A 25,326-nucleotide genomic window follows, 5' to 3' on the forward strand; every position below is an offset into this window, starting at 1 on the left:
TTTACATATTATGTTAGAAAGGAAGCAGGAAGTAAATCACAATTGTTTTCACAGAATGAATGTTGTTTTTTGTTGTTGCTGTTGTTTTCTTTTTAAATGGTTTTACTTGAAGAATACATAAAGCAAGGAGTAAAAGTCTCCTAGTGACCATCCCTCCTCCCACCTCATCCTACCTCTGGTTTCTTAAATAGCTGGACTTTGAAGTCAGATCAATAAAGTTGATCACCAGCTCCATCACTTCCCAGCCGTGTAGCCCCGAGCAAGGTTCCTACCTTCTCTAAGCTATTCATCTTAAAAATGTGGGTTATGGAGGGACCAGCTCCTAAGGTTATTGTGAAGATTAAATGAGACCATGAAATTAACCTCTTTATACAGTTCCTGGCATAGAATATATATTTAGCAAATATTAGCTAATGTTAATATTTAATACCAATAATTATAGCTGATAATATTATTATTGTATTTTGGCTAAGGCAACATTTATGTATTTGATATCTAAAAAGGAAAATATCTGCTTCTCTTTGATGTTCTACTTCCCAATCTTGTTGAAAATTGAGATCAGAAGAAACCTCTAGATTTCTCTGATTTCATCACTGAATAACTAGAGGTCATTAAATATTCCCTGCAAAGATTTTTAATTCCAGTATTCAAAATCAGAAAAAAATAACCTTATTTTCTTCCCAGATACAGATGCAAACAGAAATAAAGCACAGCTGCTCTTATCTCTCCATGGCACCATCTCTTCTTGGTACCGAGAGAGATAATGATCTTGCAGTGTAATTTTATAAGGAGGTAACAAAATCAATTACATTATCTCAAGTGTAAACACTGCAGGCCTTATCCCACTGCTGCTTAAGATAGGCTGTAACTGTGGCAGCTGCTCACTCCCATTATAGATTATTTTAGATGAAAGAAAACATTGACTAATAAATGAAGATTTGACAATGTAGGAGTGTAGACGGTCTTACAGCTTGATACTGAAGAATGAAACCAGCAATACAATTGTTGGATGAAAAGTCAGCACAAAACAGCCAGGGATGCAAGGGAAGGTAGAGATGGACAAATCACTTAATTCATTTTCTATAATTAAGTGGTAAAGTCTTCACGAAAGCATGAACAAATCTGCAAACCCTTTGGGTCCATGAAGTTTTATGTGACCTTATACAATATTATGAACCATTAAAAAAGGCTAAGAAGAAATTCAGGACACCATTGAGATATGTTGTTTTCATAATTGTAATAACTGTGCAATTAATATGATCCCTTCCAAAGTATAGTGATTAGATAATCGAGGTGATTAAATCTTTTATTGTTACAAAACCTAAACTTTATAAAAAAAGATTAATTTAAATCTATAGACATACAAGCCCATCAAATAAAATCAATAATTATGAGCCTGTATAACCAAGTCCATAAGATTTTAGAGCCAGACAAATCTGCTTTATTAACTCCACACTGATGCAAGTTGAGTGACCTTGGCGAAGGTACTTAGCTAAATCTCTCTGAATAATCATACCACCAGATAGGGTCGTGGTGAGTACTAAACAACGTAATGGTACTAAAATTGTATTTAGCAAATAACGAACACTTGATGATAAATGATAAGAATCTTTCTTTGTTTCTTTTCTCACTCTTCCTTAAGTTTAACACAAGTTAACATAGTTCTTTTCTATCTGAAATAAGCTATTTATTTAAGCTTGACCCACTGGCTCTGCGCTATTTATCCCCGTTTATCTTACAATGTTTAGGTTGGTCTCTGTTTATCTTAAAATTAACATGCATTTTTAACAATAGCACTTTGTCCAAAAGGAAGGTCATTTCAAGTAACCCTTGTTTTTCTTCAATAACCTAAGAAGGTTGGCAACGTTAACCATAAGTCTATTTAATCAATAAGAAAATACCTAAAGTCTTTAAAAATTAACAAGCAGCATGATATGATATAATTTCTTACTTGCTTTTCCTTATCTCATTTCCTCTAAATTTTTCATTACCTTATATTTTAAATAAAGCAAAATATGACTCACGGTTGGCATCTAATACATGTTTGTTGAATAAGAGGAAAAGAAATAAATATTTTAATTGTGACCAGAGTCAATGGCTCCTCCATGGAGGCTGAAAAGAGACCTTAATTAAATTACCCAGGTTAGAAAAAACATTCTTCCGCCTGCTTTTCTTACTCAAATGCAAAATTATTTGGATTAATTTCTTGGGATAGAGGAAGAGTTAAAGAAATTAAATTATAAGGGGAGGCTGAACAATTTTATAGCATCTTTTATCTACAATTAGGATTTTAGTGTTAAAGGGACCTTAAAGATGAAATGGCACAAACTCCTTAATTTACGGACAAGGAAACCAAGACACGGGAAGTGTACACGGCTTCATCCTGTGGTGTCTGAGCTGCAGGAGTCCATTTCTTTGCAGTAGAGTTAGCTCCTAAAGGGTCTTGTCCCGGGGTACTTGTTAATCTTAACACTTCTGTCTATTCCAGGGTACTTATGTATCTACAAAAAATAGACAGTAAGATAAAGCCTGTGGTCGAGAACACCTGGCCTTTGGGTCAGAGAAACCTGAATTCAGACTGCTTCTCCACCACTTATTAACTGTGTGGCCTTGTACAGCTGTGGTCCCCAACCCCCAGGCCCCACGGGCTGGTACCAATCCGTGGCCTGTTAGGAACTGGGCCACACAGCAGGAGGTGAGCAGTGAAGGTGAGCAGCAAGCAAAGCTTCACCTGTGTTTACAGCTGCTCCCGATTGCTGGCATCGCCGCCTGAGCTCCGCCTGCTGTCACATCACTGGTGGCATTAGATTCTCATGGAAGCATGAGCCCTACTGTGCGCTGCACATGGGAGGGATCTAGGTTGCACGTTCCATGTAAGAATCTAAGCCTAATGATCTGAAGTAGAGCCAAGGCAGTGATCCTGGCTCTGGGCAGTGGCTGCAAATACAGATTATCTTTAGCAGAGAGGTTTGACTGTGCAGAGACCATAATAAATTGCTTGCAGACTCATATCAAAGCTCTATTAGTGAGTGGCAAGTGACAAGTAAGCTGCATCTGGTGGCAGAGTTCATAGTGGCAAGTGAGTTGATGTACTGCAATTGTACAGCTGCATCTGGTGGCAGGCTTTAAGTCAGAATCCAACACTTATTTTAGTCCATGCGCGGCCCGTCCATTATTTTATTTACCACTTCCACCCACGCCTCTTTCCTGCACTGCGCTCTTGTCTCAGTCACAGTTTTGGTGAGCCCACAAACTAACCCTAGCAAAATGAGTAAAAAACAAACGTCACTTGAGAGCTTCTTTGAAAAAGGGGAAAGAGCCAATGATGAGACAGCAAAAGACCCTAAGAGCCAACAAAATGAAAGCTGCATTTAAAAGAAAATACCAAGAGTCTTACTTAAATTACAGGTTCATTGCAACAGGTGATTCACATTCTCTAAGTCCAGTTTTGATAATACGTGGTGGCCCACTGTCCAATAAAGCCATGAAACCTTTAAAACTGCGTTGCCACATGGATACCAAGCACCTTGCGTTAAAATACGAGTCTTTCAAGTTTTTCAAAAGGTAAAAAGTGGACACAAAGAACAGAAGCAATTGTTGAAAGCCACCACTTCATCAGATGTGTCTGCACTGAGAACATCATGCTTAGTGGCTAACCATGTTGCTAAAGCTAAGGAGCCCTTTACTACTGGTGAAGAGTTGGTCCTGCCTGCTGCTAAGGACATTTGCTGTGAACTTTTAGGAGAGGTTGCAGTTCAAAAGGTGGCACATGTTCCCCTTTCCACTAGCACCATAACTAGACGAATTGATGAAATAGAGGATATTGAGGCACACTTGTTACAGAGAATTACTGAATCACCGTGGTGCACAATCTAGGTTGATGAATCTACCAACGTTGATGACAAGGCAATAATGCTTGCCTTTGTGATTGATATATATATATATATATATATATATATATAGCCAGCCAGGACTGGCCTCCTTCACTTCTATCTTTGAATTTACAAACAAGGTCTTTTCTTACCAGACATAGGACAGGTTTTAGAGACCTGTTGAGTTATAGTAAAGGCTGACTGTGTTTGCCTAAGACTCTTTCTTAGTTAGCATTTCCCACATAGCCACCCAGCTTTCCCATAGCACCTGTGGGAGAGAACCCAGCTAAGTGTTTTCCCTCAGCTTATTCCATTCTCAGGAAGCTCAAGACCTGGGAAGAGGCCAGGGATGAACGTAGGGTCATGTAGTTTATTTCCCTCACCCACATCAGGCGCTCCTTAATCACAGAATCCCACCTGCCTCGTTTGTCTTCACATTCTCGTCCATTGCATCTCACACAAGGTGGACGCTCAGGAAATATTTGTGATTCGTAGTCATAAATGGACATGTGCCGAAGAGTTACTGGTCTGAGAGTCCTTTCGTTTTAGGGCCTGATTGTAACAGAGAGATTATTTCTACATCAGGCAATACAGACTTTTCATCCAACTCTGATGACAGTGGGCAAAGCTTAAATCTCAGTATTTTACACGAAAAATAAAATCTATATGAACTCTTCTGCCCTGGGTACTGATGTGCAACGACTTGTGTTATTAAATGTCAAAATGAAATAGAACCAGTTTTCTTTAAAATAGGAGAGAAGTATAATTCTAGCACCTCAGGTATCTTTAAGAACAGGTATATTAATCATTTTCCTTTCAAGACACGTACGTCCGTGTACCTCATGTAAAGTTGTGGCTGAAATCTCATATCTCAAAGAGGTAATATACACTTTGCTTGGAATATTATCTACAGAGAAAATGTAGAAAGGTTATGCTTTCATAAAAATATTTTCAAATCTGCATGTTGAGATATATGAAATACCCTAAATTTTCTTTAGGAAATATTTAGAGTTGCTTATTTTACATGATATTTTGCCTTTATCTGTATTTATTACAGGTAAGAATCAATTTTTTTCTCTGAATAAGCCTTCCCAAACCAATCTTCCTTGAATCTCTCCTCACTTATCCACATTAATAAAATTGGATGAGAGAAATGTTGGCATTTATTCACTATGGTGTTTCTTTTTCTTTCTTGTTTGCAGTTAAGTGCTTTATTCCATTTTAATTTATAAGCTAGGAATCCTTTAAATGTTGAACAGGAACATCAATTAAAAGATTGGACTGGGAATGGTGTCTCATGCCTGTAATCCTGGCACTTCGGGAGGTCGAGGCAGGAGGATTGCTTGAGGCCGGGAGTTCAAGACCAGCCTGAGCAAGATTGAGACACTGTCTCTATGAAAAATAGAAAAAATAGCCAGGAGGGTGTCACAGGCTTGTAGTCCAAACTACTTGGGAGGCTGAGGCAGGAGGATCACATAAGCCCAGGAGTTTGAGGTTGCAGTGAGCTATTATGATGCCACTGCACTCTAGCCCAGGTGACAGAGCAAGACCCTGTCTTAAAAAAAAAAAAAAAAAAAAAAAGATTATTTGTGATAACTGAGGCTCACCCAGAGTTAGTTGATTGGCTTCCATCTGCTGTACTTAAGCCTAGATTCAAAGTGGGTAGTAGGGTTTTATTTGACCAAAATAAAAAGCCTTTGTAACCCTTTTCTTCTTTCCTAGTCCCTCTGCATTTACTCTGTCCAAAGCTAACATGTCGCTGAAAAATGAGCCAAGGGTAAATACCTCTGCACTGCAGAAAATTGCTGCTGACATGAGTAATCTGATAGAAAATCTGGACACGCGGGAACTCCACTTTGAAGGAGAGGAGGTGGACTACGATGTGTCTCCCGGCGATCCCAAAACACAGGAAGGTAAAGACTGATGATCTGAGGAGGAAGAAAACAGTTCTCAGGGCTGGCTGGCAGAGCACAAACTTGAAATAACCAGCAAATGATTGGTATTCCTTGCAGATATCATATCATAACACTGGGGTGAGATAGTTTTATAAAAGGCTTACTGGTTTTAACACATTATGAGTCTTAAAGGAATGCCTCTAAAAAGCAAGTTGTGCTGATATTACATATTGCAATAACTTCATTTACTTATTTTTTTAGTGTATATCCCTTTCTCTGCTATTTATAACACTCAAGGATTCAAGGAGCCTAATATACAGACGTATCTCTCCGGCTGTCCAATAAAAGCACAAGTTCTGGAAGTGGAACGCTTCACATCTACAACAAGGGTCAGTGTCCATAGACTCCCGTTTTATTTGTCAATATATGTGGATTAGTACATTGCCTTCATTTTCCTTCTTCTAGCTATGACCATAGTTTTAGGTTTTTGTTTGTTTTTCTATCACTTCTAAGTTTTTATCACCTCCCAAGTTTTGCTTCCTTCCTATTTTATCTTTATTCTCATACTACTCTTCTTCCATTCTGGACAATACTCTTTCTTTTTAAAAGACATTTAAGGCAGCTTATTGGTTTAATAAGTTGCAAAGTGCCTCTCCTAATCCTCTTCTCTCCCCAATTTTGTGTTTCATTTGGATTCTTGAGGCATGTTCAGTCCACCTAGAATGGCAGGAGTTAAGTCAAGGAAAAGTTTAGTGTTGCTAATGCTTGTTTAGCAAAGAAATGTTGGTGTTATCTGGCTCTTAAAATAAAGGGGGAAAAAAGCCAAGATGCTGGATCGGCCAGTGCCGTTACCCAAAAGTACTGCTGAGAGAATTCTGCTGGCATACGCTGCCTCTGTAACTTGTTCCCAGAACCCCAGCCTTTAGTCCTCATTCAAATGTTTCTTTCATTGGACACTAAAAAGGCACTGGGTAAAATGTCCTCAGCAGGCACAGCTATGCCCTTGGAAATGGATTGGAATTGGAGAAGCTACTGGGTAGTTATGTGTGCTCAGTTCCTGCCTGGATTGTACTTGTCAAGTCTGGAGGCGGGAATGTCGCTGCAGGGTGGTGGCCTTTGTCCCCGTAGTCCCCGTAGGTTAAGCTCTAACCCTGATAGAGTAAGGCCGCTATTGGCTGCTGCCTCAGCCAATAATAATAACCTCCTGTCGGGGGCAGGCTTTGCCTTCCTTTCCTCTTTGCCATTTGGAGGGTGTCTCGTGCTGCCCTGTTTTCCTGATAGTTTTGCTGGATACTCTGTCCTGACTTACCTGTACATGCAAACTCCCAGTTACTCCCATGGTAGCGTCCAGCCTTTGCCTTAGGCTTTTCTTACGAGTTGTGTCATGTCTCCCTGATACACCACTGAGCACAACCCAGCCCGAAAGTTCTCTAAGATGACCTTTGTCTTCTTACTTTGCCTACCAGCTTTTAAACTGAGAGGCAATAACATGTGGGGTTAAAGGCACAGACTCCAGCAAGACTGCATGGTTTAATTCCTGTCTTTGCTTTGTGATCTTGAGAAAGTTATTCAACCTCTGTTTCTCAGTTTCCTCATCTGAATAATGGGTATAGTATTGCTTATCTTATAGGTTTGTTATGAGGATTTAATAATAATAATATGTAGTATTATATTGTACAAGCATGGCATATATACTCATTGCTACAGCACGTTTTTCCACCTACCCTTCCTGAACACAGTGGTGCCTCAGGGTAGGGGGGCAAGACTGGACTTTGAAATGTGTTTCAGAAGTAGAAGGGGAGGAGGCATGTCATGCCATTTGTGAAGGACAAAAAAGGCCAATATATTGTTCCTAGCATCCATTATCTTCTGCTCCTCTGTCACCCCCACTGATTGCCTGTCCACTCTTTGCATTTGTGGACTAGACCCCTGAAGGCTAATTAAGGTCTTCACTCATTGTCTCCTTTACCTGGTTTCTGGTTTCAGGTGTGTATGTGTCTCTGTGTGTGTGTGTGTGTGTGTGTGTGTGTATTAGGGATAGGCTTTGCAGTAGTTTGTCTTTGTCTTTGCTATGATTCAAAAATTGTCTTAGGTAATTTATCAGGTGGACATTTAAGAGAATATTATTTATGTAATCAGTTGTTTTTGAAAAAAATTGCTTAAGTACTTACGTAAAATAAGTAAGCTAGACTTAAGTATACTTCCATGTTACTTATTAATTAACTGTTGTCCATTGAGAGCTTTGGAATTTTTGTTGTTATTTAAAATACCAACCATTTTTATTTATCACTGTAGGTACCAAGTATCAATCTTTATACTATTGAATTAACACATGGGGAATTTAAATGGCAAGTTAAGAGGAAATTCAAGCACTTTCAAGAATTTCACAGAGAGCTGCTTAAGTACAAAGCCTTTATCCGAATCCCCATTCCCACCAGAAGGTAACCATTTCAGAATCAATTATAAAGTTATCCTGGTATACAAGTTGAATGGAAAGTGTGTTTCATTCATATTATAGTCTAACTAGTCCATCGTTGGTAGATATTTTTAATTAAATAGGCTCTTTTAAAAATAAGCCATATCATGAAAGATATTACAAGAATCATAGTCCAAGAATAATCTAATAAATGTTTGCATTGTGTGTGTGTTTTAGACACACATTTAGAAGACAAAATGTTAAAGGGGAGGAGCCCCGAGAGATGCCCAGTTTACCTCGTTCATCTGAAAACCAGATTAGAGAAGAACAATTCTTTGGTAGAAGGGTAAGTCCTTTCACTGTTCTGTTGTTTTGAACATAATTTTGCAAAGCTGTAGAAATTCGTCATCTACCGAGGGGTGGAGTAGGTCTGGCTGCAACTTCTGTCACTAGTCAATCATCAATCACCCAGCTTGGTTTGGTTTTGCTGGTACTGCTTAGATATCTCCTTCTTCCCTAAGCCATGGAGATATTGCATTTGTCTAGAAGAGGAAGAGTGTTCTTTGTTAGGACTTAGGTCATGAAGAAGCTGCCCTCTTTGCAGGAACCTCCCAGGCTTGTTGTGAGTCAAAGATTGAACTCATCATTGTGGGTTTTGAGATCTACCTTTTAAAATCATCTATTTCCATACATTTGCTACAGTATTTGTAGTAACTCATCTTAAGTGTATGTGAAACCTCATTCCTGAACTGTGGATGGGGCAGTTTGGGTCTGAGAAGGGCATGTTAGAGTACGGACATACACAGCACCAGGACAGAAGGCACAGGAGGAGGGACACTTCTGCCTGCTCTGCTTCAGTGACTGGCCCTGCAGTGACTTCCACACTGCATGAGGTGGAAGATTTTTCTTTTTTTCACTAGAAAATTAACAAGTAATCTGTTAATTTCTGTCAGCTCTGTTTTGGAATCTGAAACTTTCATGTTTTAGACAGGATGTTTGATTTCTCTTTGTGGTTGTCATCTTGTTTAAAATCTTTTCAGAAGTCTGGACCAAATATTTTCCAAGCTACCTAGACATATAAAATTACACAGTTTTGGTTTAGTGTGTGCATGTATGTGAGTTCAACTGAAAATGACTATGGCTGTTAACACTTAGTGACTCCACAAAAAAATGCTGGATTTTGTATGGTGGTCAATATGATTGACATATGTTGCTCTACAGGCCCCGCCTCCAAGTCTTATTTCTCCCTTCCCCATACACACACATTTTAACATATTTAAAAATATATAAAATTAAGTACATTTTACTGGAAATTTTCTTTTAACCTTTCCCCTTTTTTTTCTGAAAAGCTGTTTATAGTGTATCCTCCAGTAAATTTAATGTTAGAGTAGAAAAAAATACAAGTTTTTAGTAAAATCAACAAATGCTTTAAAACTACTAGGTATGGGCAGGTTCTGTTCTAATAGCTATGGAGGATTAAAAGAATATATACCGTACCTCAGGGCTGGTCAGCAGTTCATAGAAGACCTAAGTGTGTAGAAAGTTAAATAGCAAGAAGAGGTTTAAATAATTGTTCAAGAAAACTATGGAAATCACACCTTAAGGTATTTAGGATTCCTTTTCCAGTGATTATATTAGTCAATAACTGAATAACTTACAGAAGTTAAGATGAAATGATGATCTCATTATTGTCACTGTTGTTTGGTTTTTTAATAAATATGACCCTGTTAATTATTACCTAAAATATTTGCATTACAGAAACAACTGGAAGATTACTTGACAAAGCTACTAAAAATGCCCATGTACAGAAACTATCATGCCACAGTAAGTACTAGTGAGTGGTTTAAGTTTGAAAAAATCTGTAATGTAGTAAATTGACAGCTAAAGTTTGGATCATTTTTTTAACACAAGTGCTTGTATCCACATCTACATTATTCCTTGAATTAAAATAAATTTAAATGAATACAAAATTGATTTGACAGCAAGGATTCAGTCTACAGTGATATAATGCTATTTTAAAAATTTTGAATAGAACTTAATATGTCTATAACGGTAAATTTAAATGAACTTGAAATGCTACTATAGGCTAGATTATCTAGAAATCAACCCTCGTCTCTCCTTAGGCTTCGAGAATAAGGCCAAAAAGCATTTCTAGCTCCAAAGAACACATGTTGAGCAGTGAGTGATGAAAACAGTTGGGCAGAGTTGAATGCCCAAAGATTATGTGGCACAGGGCGCTTGCCATCTGATTGGCCTGTGATGCCTGTGAAAGGCCTGTCTTTTTTTTCTTTTTTCTTTTTGAGACAGGGTCTTGCTCTGTTGCCTGGGCTAGCGTGCAGAGGCATGCTCACAGCTCCTCACTGCAACCTCAAATTCCTGGGCTCCAGCCATCCTCCTAAGGCCCGTCTTTTCATGTGAAAGCGAGAAGCATGGGAAAAGCTGGGGAAAGGAAAAACTTTTGAGAAATTTGAGAAGAGAGAAAAGAGGTGGAGGGGCTTAGAAGCAGCCACAGAGATTAAGCTCGGGAGGCACACAGAGGGCGAGCAGGAGGGAGTGGACTTTGCAGTGTCAGCAAACAGTGAGCTCTGCCCTCTTAGAGGCCTTTGAATGGGGGTGGGGGGATGTTTTTAAAGGGTTAGTCTTCAATTATCCAGAGGTCTGGATAACTGAGAATGCACTAGATTATTTTATTTATGTCTGCATATATATAGCTTGTGTGGCCGTGGGGGTTGTATGTGTGCAAACTGTGTATGTGCAGAACTCAGGAGTTGGTGCAGTTATGATTTGACCTCTAATGTAGAGAATGGCACCGCATGAACACATAGACAGAAAGAAGGAAGACATCCGTGTATTTTTGGAGAGAAAGGGAGAGTGCCCTGGCTCTGCTGAGTTTCTCGAACAGGAGTTGCCCTTCTGCTGCCCCACTGCAGCATTTAATTTGGAGGCTGCTCAGGCTGGTTCCCTTCATACACAGCTGAACTGGGTCCAGCCACCGCCTGCCTTCTGCAGCAACTGGCCTGGAATGTTCCATGGACTTGAAGGAGCTTCTGTGGCTTCATAATCCCAGAAAAGAGTTTTCTCAGAAAAATAGGAATTTGAGTTCAACCAAAGGATCTCAAGAGAAGGACAATATGAGGTGTTTCTCCCCTTCTATTAATAGGAACTTGCATCATTGAAATAATATAATGAATAAGGATACTACTGCTATTGTTTTTTAAAATGCTGCCTCCTGTTGTGTTCTCTGAAATCCGACATGCTGTTTTCTTTAATAGAGAATTATTTAAATGTGTTTTAGTACCCATATGCAATAATTTTCCTTTTCTTTTACTTTTCTGCCTTCCTGTGACTTTACTTTTACTATTTCTTTTGGCTTTAGAACAGGACTTGGTGAGTTCGCTCTTCTCTTTCCATGTATGTTACTACATTTTGGATTCTAATACTGACTAAAGAATGTTTACATTGTTAAAATGTTCATTTTAATTACTTTTCCAGTCATAAAAATCTTTTCAGAGTGAAGCCATATTGTATGTAGAAATCCCTAAGTGCCTTATGGACATTTCCTTTGGACAGGAAAGCCTCCTGGCTGAATAGATTTCCTCCTGGGTTTTGATGCTTACTGAGATTATTCTTTCCAGAGCTGAGTTCTCCAAATGATTGAAGCATAGGATACAATTTGATATACATTATTTCTCTAAAATTAGTTTCTTTTCACACTAAATGCAACCTGACCTCATATTTGTGAAATTAGATTGCCATCTATGGATTTTCCTCAATAATTGTGAGAACTATTAAAAATCCCATCTGCAAAAGCACATTAAAAAGTTATTTACATTTATTTTACATATACACATATAATAAATTTATACTTTATAAGTATAAAATGAACCTATTTAAAATTCATTCAAGTCCTGAAACAGACAGAATCATTGATCACAGGTCAAGGGCCTGGATAGGATATGTCCTTAATCTCTATAGGACCATCCAGATCTGTACTTGGAATATGTACTTTTACCAAATAGCTCAGGTGATTCTTATCATCAGGAGAGTTCGAGAATGAAACTAAAATGTTATGGTCAGCTTAGAAATGTCGTGGTAAAGTCGGACCACTTTAAGAAGTAGAGATAGATTTATTATTACAGTATTTGTTTAATAGGATTTTCTCAAAAGGAATTGAGTTTAGACTTCAAAGCACTGACTGTTTATTTTTCTTAAATGGCCTTTGAAATTAGACATGAACAGTTCTTTCCTCTCCACTTTTATATAGACATTGGTTTGGTTTGTACCCAGACAACTACCTTTTCTTCCAGGATTATGAGGACTTCCTTTGTTTTTAATTCCTTTTTTCCTTCTTGTGAGAGTATCCAGGTGTTTTAGTAAATTGAGCATCAGACAGTTTCCTCAGAGATTATCTGTAATTCATTCAGTTTTCTTTGCTCATTTGTAAAATTAGGACAAATGTATTTCACCTTTTCTATAAGCATAAATATGTAAAAAATATAGCAATATCTGAGTTGTATGATGACATTTAAAAAAATCTCAAACAGGAATTCCTTTTGTGTTCTGAAATTGTATTAGGGCTGGCTGCAGTGAAGAGCTCACTAGCTAGGCATTTTAATTAGTAACTGGAAAATGCTATCTTCCAGGGCATTAATAGGAGGAGGAAAAAAAAATAGAAGATATGCTTTTTTTCCTTACTTAACATTAAAATCTAGAAATGGAGCAAAATGCACAATTTCCAAGAGAAGGGCCCTAAACTGATAGGATCATATCCCTAACTTGAAGTAAATAATTTAATTTCCTCCTATGACTCAGATTCCTTCTTTCCAAAATGGTGATTAGCTTGAAATCTTAATACAACATCCCACAGATCAATCATACTGAGTTCACCTCATCCTTGTTTTGTAGGATGAATAACTTTAACAGAGGAAAGAGTAGGTAAAGAATAAAGATGCACACAGTGTTTCCATTCCAGCAGAGAAAAGCTATAGGGAGTGACCTTGGGCCTTTGTCCAGCCTCCAATTTCCTCCATAGATTAGATATCTTTTTTGTTTCCTGCCTTTCCTGGAATACCAGAATCCACCTTCCACCCTCACTACAAGGGAATTGCCCAACCCAATACTCTTGTCTTCCTCATTGGAAGATAATTTGGATAATTTCCAACTTGGCCACTCACTTTAACTTTAGCTACCTGAGAAATAAAAGGAGCCTTTGAAATTCACTCTCCCTTTATAGTACAAAGATGAGTGGAAGGGCAGTGTGTACAGGATTGCCAAGTAATTGCTAGGGTTTGGTGTTACTGCAGAGTTTCTTGCTTGTCTCTTGGCATGAAAACTTTTTTGCTTCTCTGTTTCTCTAACTTTTTTAGCATCCAATTGGTAAGTCACACTGTAATTTTTTACTTGAGACCACTTTCCACCTAATGCCAAGAACATTATTAAATTGCATTTTTCACAAATTGCTTTGCCAAAAAATAAAGACAAAACAGTATTGATTAGCACATTACTCAAGACATCAGTGGAATAAGCCCTATCAAATACTCTTAGACTAAATCGATCATTAAATTCTTATTCCTGAGAATCGCCTGCCAAATGGAGAATGGAACTCTTAACCCTGAGAAGTTTGGACATAATCTTAGTTAAATTTCAAAATTTTAAATTGATTTTGCCTCTCAGTTGATTTTGATACATTCACTTTCAATTTGATGAATATGTTTTAGAACAACATTTATTGCCAGAGATTTTGTTTTGTTTTGTTTTTGAGACAGAGTCTCACTTTGTTGCTCAGACTAGAGTGAGTGCCGTGGTATCAGCCTAGCTCACAGCAACCTCAAACTCCTGGGCTCAAGCAATCCTTCTGCTTCAGCCTCCCGAGTAGCTGGGATTACAGGCATACACCACTAAGCCCGGCTAATTTTTTTCTATATATATTAGTTGGCCAATTAATTTCTTTCTATTTATAGTAGAGATGGGGTCTCGCTCTTGTTCAGGCTGGTTTCGAACTCCTGACCTTGAGCAATCCACTCGCCTCCGCCTCCCAGAGTGCTAGGATTACAGGTGTGAGCCACCATGTCTGGCCTGCCAGAGATGTTTTTTTCTATGATAGGGCTAGTTCCTTCTTGAAATCTCTCTTTAGTCAAAATTTACTAAGACATTAGGATAAATTAAATTTCATATTGATGTGCAATTTAAAATTTTCTATATTAGTAATGTATAATTTTTATGTAGATGAAATTCTTTACACTTAGCAATTTTGTTATGATATTCTAAAGTTATGATTTCTAAATGATTTCAGATACTATTTTTGTTGTCAACTATTTGATGATAAGAGCTATGTGAATAAGAAAATATCCAGATATTAGATAAGTGGTTTCCTTGATTTTTGTTTTCATTTCCTATTCTTCCCCAATTATTCTGTGACTTTGCATAAATTAGTTATACCTCTGTAGTAGTTTCTTCAGCTGTTAACTAGGATTGACATTATCTGTCTGCTCCCTAGAGATAAAATGAGAAGCTATGGTTTAGGATTTTAAAACATTTTGGATTCTATGGCTGACAGTCTGAGCATCATTTCTAATAACTCACGGGTTACATTTTCTGATTAGAAAGCATTTTCACAAATCAGATAAAAAAATACATGAATCATCATGTTTTGTATAAGAAATGAAATTTAAAGACCCTGACTTTTAAAATCCTTATTTTAAAAAATGCCTTGTGAAAATATGTTTGATGATTTAGGAATTTTAAATATATTTAAGTCCTTCTGAATTTTTTTTTTTTTTTTTTTGAGACAGAGTCTCACTTTGTTGCCCAGGCTAGAGTGAGTGCCATGGCGTCAGCCTAGCTCACAGCAACCTCAAACTCCTGGGCTCAAGCAATCCTCCTGCCTCAGCCTCCCAAATAGCTGGGACTACAGGCATGTGCCACCATGCCCGGCTAATTTTTTCTATGTATATTAGTTGGCCAATTAATTTCTTTCTATTTATAGTAGAGACGGGGTCTTGCTCTTGCTCAGGCTGGTTTCAAACTCCTGACCTCGAGCAATCCACCAGCCTCGGCCTCCCAGAGTGCTAGGATTACAGGCGTGAGCCACCGCTCCCGGCCCCCTTTTGAATTTTAATGGCCTACTTTCTGCAAATAACCTTAAAAAAAAAAAAAAAAAAGCAAGCATTTAATTGAATCTCCCAAGGACTGAGAGCTCTGAGATATTTGTAATTTTTTTACAAGGTTAATATAATATTAGATATGTCCAATCAAATATAAAACTTTGAAGGGAAACTTTCATTTTGTTAATCCCATTTATAAGCCTGGATCAAATATCCCTTCCTCTGTGACGTCATATCAGCTAGCAAATGCTCACCATCCTGCTACTCTATAACTCTATAACTCCTTTCACATGGAACTGGTGTGCTTCTTCCCACATACCTTTGTGGAGGCAGAGTGTTTTCCATGTTCAGCCTCCCCTCTGTCTGCTTCCTGAGGCTGGGAGAATATCTTGTTTGTCTTTGTTTTTCTGTCAAGGCCGTTACTGACATAGTGTAGGGACCATTGGAAGATCCAAACTTACTGAGAGCTGCTTTAAAACAAAAATCTGTATATTGGGAACAATATAGTATTTAACTCTAGTTGTTTCAAGGATTATTTGAGGTAAATCCCCTGCATATGCTAAGCATTACATAATGTTGTTTTTGTTTGTTTGTTTGTTTTTTACCTCTGTGCCCTCACTAGTTAGAATATTCAAGGAATTTAATTTGAGTAAGATATGTTAAATATCTTTTTGGTTTTGCAGCTTAGCTTTGAGGTACTGACTTTGGTCTAACTTCAGACTGAATTCATCCCTTGTTAATTATGTCATCTTGGAAAATTTACTTAACTTGTCTAAACCAGGGATTGGCAAATTAGGGCCCATGGACCAGATCTAGCCCATTGCCTGTATGTTCTGTAAGCTAAGAATAGTTTTTATGTCTTTAAGTGGTGGAAAAATCATAATAATATTTTCTGATACATGATAATTAGAATACATTCATATTTTATATCTATAAATATGGTTTCATTGGAGCTCAGCCACACTCATGGCTGCATTCATGCTAGGGACTTGAGGGTTGAGTAGTTGCAAGAGACTATATGGACTACAAAGCCAAAAATATTTACAGTCTGACTCTTTGCAGAAAAAAAGTAGCCTACTCCTGCTGTAAACCTCAGTTTCCTCTTTTGTACAATAAATAAAATAGCATGTGTTTCAAAGGGGTTTAAGATAATGCATGAAAAATGTTTAGCACAGTGCCAATACATAATAAACACTCAGTAAATATAGCCATAGCTGTTGTTATTATAACATTTATAGTTTTTTATCTTCTACTAATTTATGCAGTGAAGGTTGGCCTAAAATTCTCTTCATTTTCAACTCATTAAAAATAATTCTTTAGGTTACACTTGTTGCTCAGAGATCTCTCCAGTCTCTTTTCAGCCTGCATTGCTGCTTAATTCTCCATTACCCTCCTCATCCTATTCACTGTAGCCCAACTGTACATCCTGTCACCTTCTTAGACCTTCTGTTCTATTCCTCCTTTCATCTCTCATTTCTACATGCCCAAGTTCAGTCCATCTTCCAGAACCTGCACCAATATCACTCCCTCCTGGAATTCTTTTACTATCTGTGTGTACACCGTGCCACACAACCCCCTCCCTCACAACAAAAACAGACACAAAAGAATATTGGGACTAAACCCAGTCTCTCTCCACAACCTTCTTATCTCTGTATCGTAGGGCACACATCACTTTATTTGATGTCTTAATTATTTATATACTTCTACTATGCACTCTTTCAGGGCAATACTATTATTACTGGTAAGTGTAGTCTGTAAAGTATGCCAAATATTGTTGACACATAACAGTACCGAATCGATTTTTTTATGCATATATTTTATTTTTTTGCTTTCTCAAGTTGGATTTTTTTCCTGTTTTCAGACAGAATTCCTTGATATAAGCCAGCTGTCTTTTATCCGTGATTTGGGACCAAAGGGCATGTAAGTTGCAAGAAACCTTTAAAGAGAAATGTGAAAAGCTGATCAGCATTAGCATGTGATTTGGCGGCATGCCGTGGGCCTCCCTGGCTTTGCTGCCGGCTTCTTTTCTCCCCAATAGAGTTAGAGCAACTGAGCGGATCTGTTCATACAAAATAGAGCATCTTCTACAATAAACAAGGGTAGCAACTGCTTCTCCATCTTTCTCGTGTGCTTACAGCACAGATTCCCTCTAACCCCATATCCATAGCAAATGTGCTATATGGGAGAAGGCATTCAAAATCGAATATATAAGATCTCTCTTCCAATGACTCATGAAAATTAACTGTTTATCACTCATTTTGATGACTATTTAAAAATAATACTGTGTAACATATATGTTGAGTAACCAGATGGAAATATATTTAATAATTATTTTCCTTCACAATATTAGAGCTTGATAATAGAGCTCAACTTTTACAGTTTTGTTCTTTTTGTTCTTTAAGAGCATTATTAGTAGTTGTTTCAAAAAATTTTTTTCTTTTGTTTAGCCGTTGTTATTGCTTTTCCTTGTCACATCTTTCGACAGCAAGATGTTACTACCTTTAAGGCTAGTAGCTTTGTTCTATGCCCTTTTGCTAGAAGTATACATGGAGGGGTGCAGCAGTGCCCCACCATGGACTCTGCTGAGCCAGCTGCTGAACCATGCCTGCGCAGACATGTGGAAAGGCCTGGGGTCTTTTTCAAGTTGCCATGGTGACTGGAGGGAACACAGCATTCAGAGCCATGAGCCAGGATGCTTAAGGTCCTGCATTGTGCACAACAGAATTATGCTGCCCCAAATGCCAAAAAAGCTATTTCTGACCAAGATGTTTTAAGATTAGTTGACAGAGTACACAGCCTAATAGATATGACAGTAAGTTAGCTGAGGGTGAAGGAGGAGACTGTGGGGAGAAAAGTCATGTGAGAATGAAATGGTTTCTTTAGTCACAACTTGTGAGGCTGTACAAGCCAAGTGAGAGTTGGAGATTTGAAGATGATAGGTTAATTTGACGTCTCTTTCAGAGAAGGTATGATAATGAAAAGATCCGGGGGACACAGAATACCAGGTTTGAATTGCTGTGGCCAGGGAAGAGCCTGCTACAGATGGTCAAAAAGGTAGGACTTAATGAGTTTGTGTGCTTGCTTGTTTTGATAAACTGGGTCTTTGGGAGAGTTTTACGTACCAGTTCTAAGTTATAAATCCTTTGAAATCCATGGTGAGCAAATTTTTAATTCTATTTTAAAATCTAAGTCCCAGTATTCATTTGAATATTCTATCTAAAACTGGACTTATAAGGAAAGTGCATGAATTATTTACATAAAAACCCAGTGGACACAGAACTCAAAAATTGGTCAGCCAAAAAAGATGTACAAATGGCCGATAAGGATACGTTCAGCCTCTGTGGAAAGCAATATGGAGATACCTTAAAGTGATACAAGTAGATCTACCATTTGATCCAGCAATTCTACTACTGGGCATCTACCCAAAAGATCAAATGACACTCTACAAAAAGACACCTGCACTCGAATGTTTATAGCAGCACAGTTCACAATTGCAAAGGTGTGGAAACAACCCAGATGCCCATCAATACATGAGTGGATTAATAAAATGTGGTATATGTATACAATGGATTACTATCCAGCTTTAGGAAACAATGGTGATATAGCACCTCTTGTATTTTCCTGGATAGAGCTGGAAGCCATTCTACTAAGTGATGTATCTCAAGAATGGAAAAACAAGCACCACATGTACTCACCAGCAAATTGGTATTAACGGATCCTCACTTAAGTGGACATATAGGAATAACATTTATCAGGGGTGGGGTGAGGAGGGTGGGAGGGAGGAGGGGGGCATGGGCAATATAGGTAATCTTAACATTTATACCCCCATAATATGCTGAAATTAAAAAATAACTATACATTAAAAAAGAAAAAGATGTTCAACATCAGTTGTAATTAGAAATATGTAGATCAAATCCACAGTAAGATACAATTTTACACTCACTAGGATGGCTATAATAAAAAAGATGAACAATAACAAATGTTGGAAATTGGAAATTGGAACCTCAGATATTGCTGGGGAAATATAAAATGGTGTAGCCACTTTGAAAAATAGTCTGGCAGTTCTTTAAAATGTTAAACATGGAGTTACCATATGCCCCAGCAAATCTACTCCTAGGCACTCATCCAGGAGAATTGAAAACAATATGTCCACACCAACCCAAAACTTGTTCTTAGCCAAATTATTCATAATAGCCCCCCCTAAAAGGAAATAACTAAAATGTTCATCAATCGATGAATGGATAAACAAAATGTGTTACTTCCATACAGTGCAATCTTATTCATCCAGAAAAATTAATGAAGACTTGATGGGTGGGGTTTCTTTTTGGGATGATGAAAGGGTTCTGAAATTAGATAGTAGTGATGGTTATACATCTCTGTGAATATGCTAAAAACCATTGGATTGTATACTTTTAAAAGCAAGTTTTATGGTATGTGAATTATATCTGAATAAAATTTTAAAATTTAAATTAAAAAGCAAATGAAGCACTGTTACGTGCTACAATATGGATAATATTTGAAAACATTATGATAAGTAAGAAAAAAGTCAGGTACAAAAAGCGACATATTATATGATTCCATTTATATTGAATGTCCAGAATGGGCAAATCTGTGGAGACAGAAGCAGATAATGGGTTTTTAGGGGCTAAAAGGAGGTTTCCTTTTATTAATTTAATTCTGCTAATGGGCATGGGATTTCTTTTTTGCGGTGAGGAAAATATTCTGGAGTTAGATAGTGGTAATGGTTATACAACTTTATGAATATGCTAAAAACCAATGAACACACTTAAAAAACCTAAAAAGCAATTAAAATTAGGCAGATTTCAGGGATAATTTTAGAGTTACATTTTTGAAAAATGTATATCATGGTAAGTGTGATATAGACAGGAAACTTTATTTTATATCTTATGTCTTAACCAATTGAAGCCTCCTTGAGGAGTACTATCTCATCTGATTCTTATGTATGTCCTCCAAGTCTTATACATAATAGACAGCAACTATTTGTTGCAAGAATAATGTACTGGGATTTGGAAAAAGTATTAAAACACTATTAACAAATCAGATATAAATATTTTATATCTATATGTAATATTTCCCCCAACTTGAAAAGAAGTGAGTTTATGTGTAAAAATGGAATTGAGCTATGTACATACACAAAATAAAATTAATAGTGGGATCTAACTTTAAACATACTGATTTAAAATATGCTACTATTCCATGTCTAGAGAGCTTGAAAAGAAATATGCTACGGACAAAAAATACCATTAAATTGGGCTTTTACTTTCTGGATTTTGAAAGGATAGAAGAAATTACAAGGAAAAGATCAGAAGATTAGTCTCAAGAAAATGAAAATTTTTGTTACAGAAAACAATTTTACTAAAATAAAAAGGGAAATGATACACTAGAAGAAGTATTTGCTTTCAAATAAACTTCTCTAACTTGTATAAACTCTGGGTATAAGTAACATCACAAGCGATCCAGAGAGTCCCACTTGAGGCATCTTCTCACCACAAATTGTACAGAGCCCTGGGGAATACCCAGACCAAATGCCAGGCAGGGAGAGGATGGAGTATAAGCCAGCCTGCTCCTGCCACTGGTTCTTGCCCTGCAGGGTGCCTGTCTTGGAGGCAGGTCATTCCAGCCCACTGGGGCCCTGGTGCAGATTCCTTCTGACCACCGCTCCCCAGTCATTAACTGCCCAAGGTAGCTGCAATGTGCCAACCACAGCGTTTCAGACTTTAAGCACCTGTGGTTCTTTGACCAAAAACTCTCTGGGCTGCCAAAGCTCTCCTGCATGTGTGAAGAGCAAACTGGAAATGTCAACAACCCCAGGACAACAGCCCTCAGCCAAGAGCTGATAGGAGCCCAGCCCCCTCCACCCTCAGCTGAGAGGATGCTGCAGCATGTTCGGCACTGTCTCTCAGAGCTCCCCAGCTGGCCTATAGCCCAGTTGCCTATAATAAAATGCATGAAAAAACTCCATTTGTGGCTCCCTTCCTTTGTTATTCCTGTCTTTCTTCTGATCCCTACTGGTGCTTCTTGGCACCATCTCCCTATTAAGATCCTTTATAAACTACTTTATACACATACTTCCTTATCTGAGAGTTTATTCTGGGACAACCCAACCTAAGGCATCTACTCAAGGAATGGAAACCTTGGTCTGATTCATTCGGTCATTTATTGTCTAATGTATGCCAGATTGTGTTCCAGGTACTATAAAGACAGTCCCTGCCCTCATAGAATACTATTAGAGAGGAAAGGCAGACACTAAGCAGACAAGCAATGTAAGTTGTTAAATTCAGGTAGCAATAAGAGCTTTGAAGAAAAAAAAAAGGAATCATAAGGGATACAAGATTGGAGAGGGTGACTTCGCCCCCAAGGTCAAGGAAAGGCTCTTTGAGGACTGACTTTAGAGTCTAACCTCTATAAGCAGCAGCAGCCAGGAAAGACGGGAGGAAAACTTTGTTACATCACAGAAATATGCCTCCTCCTTTTTTAACTTTAGATTAAATCATGGTTCAACAGGACAATCTAAAAAGATATGATCCTCCCTGGAATGAAACGTGTCATCATTTTAAATTGTGTAAATCTTTCTGTGAAGATTAAAGCCTTGGTTGGTTCCATATGACAAGTATTTCCTGAATCACATTTATGGGATTTAAAGTATCAGAAATCATATATATAGATGATAAAATATAGCCGACAAAATTAGTTTAGGAAGTTTCTCACCATAGACAACTATTGTATTAATGTATAAATGGGAGTTACTTTTAAAAGCGACACCTGTTCATAACTCCCTTTTTCTTCTTTTGCCCCCATAAAAAACATCCTGATCATTTTTTAGTCTATTCTATTTTGACCAATTTAGATAAGGGAAACAGGGTGATTAAACTTCCCATCAAGTCTCATGATAACCTTATCTCAGAGATGAGTAAAAAGAAGGAAAAAGAAAATAAGACACACACAGGAAACATTTTTTCCTAAATGTAAAACATCTGCTGAAACAGCAAATTTATTGAGAAAATTCTCTCTACCTGGTAGTGGGCTAGATGTTAAGTTTCTCATCTCAAATAATGTCTTAAGAGAAAAAGGTTTATACATGTTAAGAAATAAATTTAGAATTTACTGAACTATAAGCTATACCAATAATTAAAATTTTTAGACAGTGGCAATGTCTAAATGGTTTCATTTACTCTCAAGACTGATTCATGCAACCATTATTTGGGTGGCATGATGGCTTTGCCTGAACATTTGCTCTGGGCTGCTAAAATACTATTCTAGACACTAGGTGGATAGTGGTAGCATGACAGCCACATTCTCTGTTCCCCTGGATCTAACCCTCTAGTGGAGGAGAGAGACAATAAACAAGTAGACAAGCAAATACTTCCATATGTGCTACAAAGAAGCTAATGCAGGACAACATGATGGAGTAAAGTTGGGATGGGGAACAGTTGAGGATCCAGAAGAAAGAGTTTCTAAGCAGAAGACCAACAAATGCAGAGCCCCAAAGAACAAGCTTGGCAAACCTGAAGAACAGTCAAACCAACACGGTGAGAGAGAACAGCAGGATATGAGTCTAGGAAGGGGAGGGCTGGTTCACGTGGGCCCATCTGCATTTTAATGTCATGGCAAGTAGTAGCAAAGGCCGGAAGCATCTTGTTAGAACAGACCAGGGGTCCTCAGACTTTTTAAACAGGGGGCCAGTTCACTGTCCCTCAGACTGTTGGAGGGCCGGACTATAGTTTAAAAAAAATTATGAACAAATTCCTATGCACACTGCACATATCTTATTTTGAAGTAAAAAAACAAACGGGCAAAAACACCCACATGTGGCCCGCAGGCCGTAGTTTGAGGATGCCTGGAACATACCATAATCACACATGTTTTATAACAAGGGTAGTCATAATAGCTCACATTTATCGGGGCCAGGCACTGTGCTAAGCAATGTGCATGAATCACCTCACTTAATCCTTTATAATTTTGTAGAAATAGAAAAAAAATCCTAAAATTTGCATGGAACCACAAAAGATCCTGAATAGCCAAAGCAATCCTGAGGAAAAAGAACAAAGCTGGAGGCATCACATTACATGATTTCAAAATATGCTACAAAACTATAGTAAACAAAACAGCATCATATTCACATAAAAACAAACACATAGACCAATGGAACAGAATGTAGAACCCAGAATTAAATCCATGCATTTACAGCCAACTCATATGTGACAAAGGACCCAAGAACATACATTGGGGAAAGGACATTCTTTTCAATATCTAGCTGGGAAAACTAGATATCCATTTACAGAAGAATAAAACTAGGCCCGTCTCTCAACATATACATAAATCAAATCAAAATGGATTAAAGACTTAATAATAAGACCCAAACCTAGAAAACTGCTAGAAGAAACTTCCAGGGGAGATGCTTCCAGACATTGGTCTAGGTAGGGATTTTGTGGCTAAGGCTTCAAAAGCACAAGCAACAGAAACAAAAATAGACAAATGGGACTATCTTAAGCTAAAAAGCTTCTGAACAGCAAAGGAAATAATAGAGTGAAGAGACAACCTGTAGAATAGTAGAAAATGTTTGCAAATTATTCATCCAACAAGGGACTAATATCTAAAATATACAAGGAACTCAAACAATAGCAAAAAACAAATAATCACATTAAAAAGTAGGCAAAGGATCTGAACAGATGTTTTTGAAAAGAAGACAATGGCAAACAGGCATATAAAAATTGCTCAACATCACTAATCATCAGGGAAATTCAAATCAAAACCACAATGAGATATCATCTCACCCCAGTTAGGATGGCTATTATCAAAAAGACAAAAAATAACAAATGCTGGTTAGGACGCAGAGAAAAGGGAAGTCTTATATGCTGTTAATGGGAGTGTAAACTAGTTCAACCATTATAAAAAACATATGGAAGTTTCTCAAAAAAGTAAAACTAGAACTATTAATACTGTATCATTCAGCAATCCCACTACTGGGTATTTATTAAAAGGAAAGGAAATTGGTATATCAAAGGGATACCTGCACCCCCATGTTTAGCAGCACTATTCACAATAACCAAGATACAGAATCAACCTAAATGTCCATAACGGATGAAAGTATAAAGAAAATGTGGTGTATATACACAATGGAATATTATTCAGCCATAAAAATAATCAGATCCTGACATTTGCAGCAACATGGGTGGAACTGGAGATCACTATGTTAAGTGAAAAACCAAGCACAGAAAGACAAATATCACATGATTTCACTCATTTGTAGATTTATCATAGATTTATTTTAAATACTGAGTTCCCATGCTTTATTTACAATATGACTTAATTTATATTCAGGTGTTCCAACCTTACTCTTCCATAATATGGAAACACATAGAGTGCTTTACTTTAGAGTGTGATATTACTTATGCCCACTGTTACTTTATTTAGTTATCGATTGATTCATGTGATCACTCTATAATTGCAGGTAAATATGAATACATGGCGTTATGTGCAACATGATAAAGTTACCATTTGCATTCACTTTAAATGGATCCTATCTCTGTTCTCTTGCTCTTGTCCTTGTCAATGTCATGCCCGTCATCTATAATACATCCCTACTAATCAAAGTGTGGCCCTTGCATAGCCATCACCTATGAGCTTGTTAGAAACGCAGTCTCAGGCCCGCCCTACTGAATCAGAACCTACATTTTAACAGGATCCCCAGGTGATGCATATGTACATTAAAGTGTGAGCATAGCTGTTGTGTATTATTGCAGCAAATTGCTCACCTGCCACACTCTGTCCCTCTTTCTTGCTGTACCTTTTATTCTAAAACATAGTTTCAATACCATTATTGTCCTATTGCCTAGTCAGGGCATGAGGAGTCCTTTATTGAATAAGCACCTTGGTGTTGTTTTTTTTTGTTTTTTTTTTTAAAAAAACCACACAGATTATCAAGCCTTTTCAAAGGATGTAGGGTGGGGCTTGGGAATCTGTTATTTTTAAGAAGCATCTCAAGAGATTCTAGTAGGCAAGTTTAGGAAACACTGGTT

At 37.6% G+C, this 25,326-nt stretch overlaps 1 protein-coding gene across 4 annotated transcripts in view; it reads left to right on the forward strand.

Moving 5' to 3' along the window:
* PLD1 (phospholipase D1) overlaps positions 1–25,326 on the forward strand; it is a 209,030-nt gene that overhangs the window by 75,676 nt on the left and 108,028 nt on the right. For all 4 annotated transcript variants that reach the window (XM_012736396.3, XM_012736400.3, XM_012736399.3 and 1 more), the window contains exons 2-8: positions 5,595–5,785; positions 6,029–6,156; positions 8,063–8,208; positions 8,421–8,529; positions 9,942–10,007; positions 17,148–17,206; positions 18,248–18,340. In XM_012736396.3, coding sequence (XP_012591850.2) covers positions 5,595–5,785; positions 6,029–6,156; positions 8,063–8,208; positions 8,421–8,529; positions 9,942–10,007; positions 17,148–17,206; positions 18,248–18,340 — 792 coding nt within the window. The remainder of the gene's footprint in view (positions 1–5,594; positions 5,786–6,028; positions 6,157–8,062; positions 8,209–8,420; positions 8,530–9,941; positions 10,008–17,147; positions 17,207–18,247; positions 18,341–25,326) is intronic.

Source organism: Microcebus murinus, chromosome 1 (genome assembly GCF_040939455.1).
Source record: "Microcebus murinus isolate Inina chromosome 1, M.murinus_Inina_mat1.0, whole genome shotgun sequence".
In the NCBI taxonomy this organism is placed as follows: domain Eukaryota; kingdom Metazoa; phylum Chordata; class Mammalia; order Primates; family Cheirogaleidae; genus Microcebus; species Microcebus murinus.